At 60.0% G+C, this 7,238-nt stretch overlaps 1 protein-coding gene across 4 annotated transcripts in view; it reads right to left on the bottom strand.

Moving 5' to 3' along the window:
- CACNA1I (calcium voltage-gated channel subunit alpha1 I) overlaps positions 1-7,238 on the bottom strand; it is a 130,841-nt gene that overhangs the window by 1,537 nt on the left and 122,066 nt on the right. For 2 of the 4 annotated variants that reach the window (XM_045290357.1, XM_004700676.2), the window contains exons 29-34: positions 5,425-5,503; positions 4,848-4,969; positions 3,869-4,198; positions 3,501-3,647; positions 2,511-2,633; positions 927-1,092 (exon numbers count right to left, since the gene is read on the bottom strand). In XM_045290357.1, coding sequence (XP_045146292.1) covers positions 927-1,092; positions 2,511-2,633; positions 3,501-3,647; positions 3,869-4,198; positions 4,848-4,969; positions 5,425-5,503 — 967 coding nt within the window. The remainder of the gene's footprint in view (positions 1-926; positions 1,093-2,510; positions 2,634-3,500; positions 3,648-3,868; positions 4,199-4,847; positions 4,970-5,424; positions 5,504-7,238) is intronic. The other 2 variants (XM_045290369.1, XM_045290377.1) reach the window with 1 other exon arrangement.

The raw sequence follows: 7,238 nt of genomic DNA, 5'->3' as shown, positions 1-7,238 counted from the left end.
ATATGTATATATATATACAGCCACAGTGTAAAAATGTAGAGCGACCATAACCCAAGGGGCAGGCGGAGCAGGCTGAGAGCTGCCCCTGGCCACCATGCTGTGTGGCCCTCCCTCCTGAGAGCCTGGACAGGGCAGAGGCGCGTTGGAGCCCTCTGGGAGTAGGGCAGTAGCCATCCCTGGCCATGGTGGCCTCGGGAGCTTCCAGGAAGGGGGTGGGCATAGGAATTCAGGGGCATGTGGCTATGACCCCAAGGCGGCTGGGTGGGCTTTCTGGTCCATGTCATCTTCCGATTTAAGGAAAGTGCCAGCATTTCGATGGTTGACTGAAGTCTAAACAACTCACGTGCCCTGGTTTTGAACCAGGAAATCTGGGGTCTTGGCCATCTTATCAAGGCAAGAAGTATTGGCTTTAGGGGGTCCTCAGAAACCCCCCTCCTCTGCAGCTTCTTAAAGGGGCAACCCAAGCCCCTATTTTTAAGCCAAACCACTGGCCTGAGGCACACAGACACACGTGGGCTGGGGAAGGTGGATGTCAAGTGTGAACATCAAGACAGTTTTACAAAAAGGCTTTGTGTTGTTCAGTGTGCCCCTCGTGTGAAGACCTCTGGGGTAAATGTCCAAAATTTGAGAGGACGTCAAGAACCTGGCAGCTTTCCTTCTGCTTGGGAATGGGAGCGGTGCAATCAGCCTGTTTCCTTTCTCACCAGGGCTCCCGGGAAGCTCAGCATCCACTTGCCCTTCCCCTGAGCTTGGGTATAATTATTAGCCCATCTGTCTCCATCCATTGGCTCTTGCTTTTTTGCCCTTATTTTTTCAAGCCTGTGATGCACACTTCCTGTGGCCGGATGTCCCTCAGGTTCTTTCTGGACAAAGACACTAGGTGGGGAGGGGTCAGGGCAGGAGCAGTGGAGGATGCCTGCCCTCACCTGGGCTACTGTCGTGTTTCAGCCAGGACCGGACTGGATTGAACGGGACGGCTTCCATCTCACACAGGCAGTTCTCCGGGCCCAGCGCGATAGCCGTGTTGGGTAAAGGGAAGCAGCACTCACCCAGGTCCTCCACGTGGGTGGGCTCTGGTGGCTCTGGCTCACCCTGAGGGAAAGGGGAGTGGTGGGTGGTCCATCACAACAGTTCTCATGCCCTACTACCCCTGCCTCGCCCCCACCCCCTGCTGAAAGGCAGACTTCGCCCTGCCTTCTTCTCAGCAACTCCACCTGTCATCTTCCAAACCTCCAGGGAACCCCCCCCCTCCGACGTCCCAGGCAGCTTGTGGTATCCCCATTCGCTCCCCTCTTGGCTCAGATTCTATTTGGCGAGAAGGAGCTTCCTCTACTCTGAAGCCAAGAGACTCTGGGTACCAAGTCCCCACCCACAGCAGAGCCAAGTCCCCGCCCACTGCAGGGCCAAATCCCTGCCCAGAGAGAGTGAAGCATCAGAGATGGGCCAGCAGTGAGCCTGGCCTTGGTCAGGTCCCTGCCCTTTGCTGGGCCTTGGTCTCCACATCCACAAACTGAGAGCTAAACCAGGTCCTGCAGGCAGAGAGCCCCGCCCCAGACTCTGCCCAGGGAGCGAGTGCTGGCGCAGGTGACTGCAATCCCCTACACCCCCAGCTCCCACATGCTTGGGGAAAGCTGCCTGAATGCCCCTCTGAGACAGGGGTCCCCTGACTCAGTGACTTGCTGAGTCCTATGTGAAAGGTGCCCCAGATTTACCAGACTGGGCCCCAGCTGGGCCCGGAAACTGTGCACCCTGACATCCTGTGTGGGGTGCAGGGAGATAAATGCAGACAGGGGCTGGGGGCAGGCTGTAGAGGCTGAAAGCTATCAGCTTCCTGGAGACCGGGTAGCGGGGGTGGAGGCAGGGATGGGGGTGTAAGTGGGGTCCACACTCCTTCACTTCCCAGAAGCCTTCCCTGAGCTGAGGAAAGGTGCCCGGGGCAGCAACCAAGCCCTAATCGCCCGGGAGTGCAAGAAACAGGTTCTTTGAGCACAGGGACACTATATCCCCACCTGGCCAGATCTTCCCTGCCTTTCTCTGACAGGAAGCACTTGACCTGCGATCATCAGCCCAGAGCTGCCCACTCCCCACCCTGCAGCTACAGGGTCAGCCTGAGTCCTTCCTGCTCCTCAGACTGCTAGCCACAGGTCAGTACACAGGGGTCAGTCCCAGGCGGCCTCTCTGCTCGGCCATCTTCAGTGTGGGTATCATCCCTAAGGCCCCGAGATGTGCAGGGAATGCCCCTGGTATACCTCCCACACGCTCCCTGGCTGCAGGGCCAACCTGGCTGGGATGACCAACCCCTACAGGGATGAGAAGCCCCCAAGGAGCAGGCAGGACCTCTGGGAGGTCAGGTTGGCACCTGGGTTGAGCCCATTGCTCTGTGGCCCTGAGGAGATCACTCATCCTCTCTGAGCCCCACTCCTCCGGCAGAACAGCAGGAGAGGAAGGCCCGCACCAGGCTGGGGGACTGGAAGAAGCATGTCCTGTCAGGCGCCCCCAGGGCTGCACACCTTGCTGTCTTTGGGGCCAGGTGGGCAGGCTGTGAGGTCCTCGAGACTCAGATCGTCACCCAGCAGGATGGATGAGGACCGGTCAGAGTTCAGGGAGAAGGCCTCTGTCTCAGCCAGCTGCACCTGTGGGGAGATGCGGAGCCTCGGGTCACGCCGGGATGGGGGAGACCTCGACCTCTGGAGGTCATAGAGGGGAGGCTTGGATCCACGCGGGGCCACCTGCCAGCTGTGGGGAAGCCAGCTACCTGGCGCCTCCCAGGGACTTTGACCCCGCAGTCACTCTGCTTGACCCCAGACCAAGTGCCCTTGGAGGCGGGCCAGGGTCTGACTCCTCTTGGCCCCATGAAGGCTCGCTGGCACAAGCAAGAGTAGCTGAACCCCAAAGTCAAGCCCATTCCCTTCTAGTCGATTCTGAGCCATAGCAACCCTACGGGACAGGTCACAGCCCCAGGGTCATCAAGGCGGTCATTTTCACGGCCACAGCTGTCTCCCCGGGGCGCAGCTGGTAGGTTCGAACCACCAACCTGGGCTCTGGGAGATTGGAAACACCTGTAACGAGGGCCAGACCCACAAGCCCGTCCTTGAAGATTTCCTGACCCTGCTCTGAGCGGGGCCGTCTGGGCTGGCCCCACAGTTACTGGGGGCCTGGAACAACCCTGGGGAGGGCGCTCAGGGCCGGCAGCCCTGCATGGGCAGTGCCCGGCTAGAGGCCGGAAGGCCCTGGGAAGAGCAGGACCCTTCACAGGGCAGCTATGCTGAGGGCTAGGCTGGCTGCCAAGCCCCACGCCCCAGGTCTGAGTGCTTGCCGTGCTTGCAGGCACAGGCTGGGTCCCCCTGGCACAGCTCCGGGGCGCTGCCACAGCGCAGCATCTTGCAGACAGGCAGGAAGCTGGGGTTCCGGATGGGGGCGGCGCTGGCCTGCCTAGAAGCCAGCCTCACCTGTCCGTTCCCTTGGGTGGCCCCCACCCCACGGGCGCCCAACCCCACTACCTCCTGCTTGTCGTGGTAGCACTTGTCGCAGCTGGAGGGCGAGGAATAGTGGTGGTAGACGGAGCCGGACAGGTTGTCGATAATGGTCAGCTCCCCGTCCAAGGAGTCCTTGATGATTAAAGAGACGCTGTCCAGCCACAGGTTCTCCTAGGCGCACGGGGACGGGGCGTGGACAGGCGGGATTATCGGGCCGGTCCGGGGCGTTGGGGCAGGCGAGCACCGCTGCCCTCCTGGTTCTCTGGGCACGTGGCCTGGGCCCGACCCCTCGCTATGGGGTCTCCCCTCCTGTGGAGCCGGACAGGGGGTCTCCCCAGAAGCCTTTCCAGCCCAGCACACCCTCCCGCCCCGCAGAGACCTCCATCCCTCACCTGGGCTGGCGAGAAGCAGCGGCGGCGCACACGGCCCTCAGGGTCCGGCCCACTGCCCGGCCCCCGGCTGGGTGCCCCAGGGGAGGCTGTGGGCGGGCGCGAGCCAGGGCCCAGGCCGTGGGCCATCTCCAGCTCGATCTCGGCGTCCATCTCGGCGTCCTCCTGCGCCTCCTTGTTGCTGTCGTCCAGGTGCTTCATGAGCACGGCCACCACCACGTTGATGAGCACGAACTGGGCCGTGAGCACGAAGCTGACGAAGTACAGCGGCGACACGAACTGCAGGCTGCTCAGGCAGCTGCGCTCGTCCTGCGTGCAGTCCCGCAGCGTGTCCTGGGCGGGGGCGGCAGTGAGCGGGGCGCGGAGACCCGGCCCGCCAGCCGGCCGCTGCACCGTCGCGGGTACGTGCGCACGCACACAGACCCGGGCAGCGCCAGACACAACCCCCTAAACCTCTGGGCTCCTTTCTGGCCTGAGGCTCCATCGACACCCCGGGGTGGCCCAGTCGTGCCCTCCCCTCCACCGCGGTGGCACACCTCACCCCCACAGGGTAGCAGTCTGGGATGCACCCTCCTGGGGCCCCGGGGGCTGGAGGGTGCGCCAAGCCACGTGGACCAGAGTTCTCCCTGCCCCTTCTCTACATTTCACACCCAGCCTCTAGCCCCAGCAGGGTTGGCAGGCCTCCCCCTTTCCTCTACTGGGCTTTCCCCACCTCTGCGGGCACCTTGTCCTCCCAGTCCTCCCCCAGGGACGGTGGGCATGGTGGGTCACGTCATAGAGAGGAGGGGCTGTGCCGTGGGTGCAGGAGGCCGCTGGCCTGGGTTCCAATCCTGCCTGGCCCCTACGGGCCTGGGCAGTGGTGAGAGGCAGGGTGCCTGCCTGGCTGCACTGTGGGGGCCTGGCAGGCCCTGTTCTAAGGCCCTCCCTCTTGGACGGAGGGTCCAGGGACCCTACATTTCCTCCTCCTGCCTGGTCCCGGTACCTTCATGATCCCGTTCCAGTTGTCACCGGTGGAGACCTGGAAGAGCGTGAGGAAGGCCATGCCGAAATTCTCGAAGGTGGCGTGCCGGCTCATGCCCTCACACGGGTTATCGTCATTGCAGACTGCAGGGGAGAGGGGGTCAGCCCTGTCCCCAGCTCCAAAACCTCAAGCTACCAGAGGTGCGTGTGGAGATGAGCCCAGGGCACAGATGGAGAAACTGGGACTCATTCAGACTCAGGTATGCATCCATTTCTGAGAAGATGCGGGGGCTGTGCTGGCCCCCTGAGGGACCCCTGCTTTCCAGAGCTGACCCTGTGCCCGGTGAGCTCAGCGTGGGATGTCGTCTTCCTGCCCCTGGCCTCTGCATGCTGGGCCAGTGGGGTGCCAGACAAGACTGGTTCTCGGGGGCGTCCACTGCAGGGGGCGTCCACTGCTGGCTTTTCTTAGTGCCCTACAGCTGCCCGTCCCCACTCCCCGGGGGCCCTGCGGAGGGGGAAGCTGCCTAATACAAAAATCCCAGTGTGACTGGGGGTGGTCTTAGACTCCCCCTTCCCCAGGACCCTTCCCCTTCACTCACTCAGCTTCCCAAAGAGCTCCACGCCCAGCGCAGCGTAGATGAAGAAGAGCAACATGAACAGGAGGCCCAGGTTGCCCACCTGTGGAGAGAATCAGGGGGGGCGGGGGGCGCGAGCTGAGACCCAGCCAGCTCTACCTGGAGGGGCCCAGAATGATGCCGCCCACCCAGTACTTCCTGCCATCCACACAATCACAATGCCTCCCTTCATCCCATCCCTCAGGTGGAGAAGGTGAGGCCTGAGAGTCAGCCACTAGCACAGCAGGGACTCAGGAGGTGAGGCTCAAGGCCAGCAGGCTCAGGCACCCACGCAAGGGTGGTTATGCTGCGCCTCTGCCCAGGGTGGGTGTGAAGTTCACAAGTGAGCACCAGAGAGGAGGACAATTCAGGCCATCTCCTCCAGGAAGCCCACCCTGATTCCTCCAGGTAAACACAGACAGACCCAACTCACAGTGTGATGTGGCTAGGGTGTCCCTACCAGAGGCCTCAACTGGCCTGGGGCGGGGGAGGTGGGGCAACTTTAAGAGCAGGAACGCAAACCAGAAATAAAACCTAACCGCCACAGACGCCTGATCGTTGATAAAGGGCTGAAGCACATTCGGGGGGAAGAGTGAGTCTTCTCAACCAATGGCTCTTGATACGTGAAAGAATGAAACAGAGCCCATACTTCACACCACACACAAAAAACAAACATATACCAAAAAACAAATGCAGGGTGGACTAAAGACTTAAATAGAAACCTTAGAACTATAAGGATCGCCCGTGAAAAACTAGGACCCAACTTACAGCCCTTAAGACATAATAAAAGCAGAACATAATGAAAAACAAACTACAGAAGCTAAGGACTGGGACCCCTTAAAAGACATAACATCAAAAAAATAAACAAAACTACATCTCATCAAAAGAGTAAAAACAAAGGAAGGTAAAAAAGGAACCCATAGATTGGTGGGGAGGGAAATCGGCAATGATACGTTGAATAAAGGGTTGATCTCAAAAACCTATAGCATGCTGCCAGCACCTCAATAGGCAACTCACGGAGAATCAAGTTTAAAAATGGGCAGAATACATGAACAGAATTCACCAGAGATGGCACCCAGGCTGCCAACTGCCATGGGACGCAATGCTCACATCACCGCTTGTAAGAGAAATACACATGACAACAACGATGAGAAGCCCCCTCACAGCAGTACTGGCAACAGAACAAGGAAATGCCAAGCGGCGGAGAGGGCGTGGCGAGATGCGTGGGGCTGCCGGAGGGTGCGGCCCCTGTGAAGAACAGGATGTCGCCCCCATAAACAAATAGGCGCAGAAATACCATACGTAGAAATACCATACGACCGACCTGCCATCACTCCACTCGCTATCTCTCCCAAAGAAACTATGAAGAAAACGTGACCAGATCTACGCACATCCACGTCGACCGCAGCGCTAAAAGGGATGAACTGACGGTACTGCAGATGCACGTCTTGGGAGAGGCGCAGCCAGCAAGACCCTGAGAGGCTTCGTCTGACACCCCTCGGACCTATTGTCAGGAGGACATCCTGCTCGGTAAAGTGGCGGGGCAGCAGAAAAGAAAAGACGGAGGCCCTTAATGAGACAGACTGACCCGTGGTCGCAACAATGGGCTCAAGCACAGGAACAATGGCGAGGGGGGTGCAGGACCGGGGAGTGTTCTGTTCTGTTGGGCAGATAGGTCGCTACGGGTCAGGAACAACCTGGTGTCAGGTGACAACAGCAGCAGACACAAGGGGACACTCTGCGTGCCCCTTGGGGGCAGAAACACGGGGGTGAAACTGTCACGCGCCTATGGCACAGAT

The sequence above is a fragment of the Echinops telfairi genome, unplaced genomic scaffold, assembly GCF_000313985.2.
Source record: "Echinops telfairi isolate 266 unplaced genomic scaffold, ASM31398v2 ScPeMD7_2;HRSCAF=8, whole genome shotgun sequence".
NCBI lineage: Eukaryota > Metazoa > Chordata > Mammalia > Afrosoricida > Tenrecidae > Echinops > Echinops telfairi.
The sequence above is the reverse complement of the archived record's forward strand: the minus strand, read 5'-3'. Positions and strand labels throughout refer to the sequence as shown.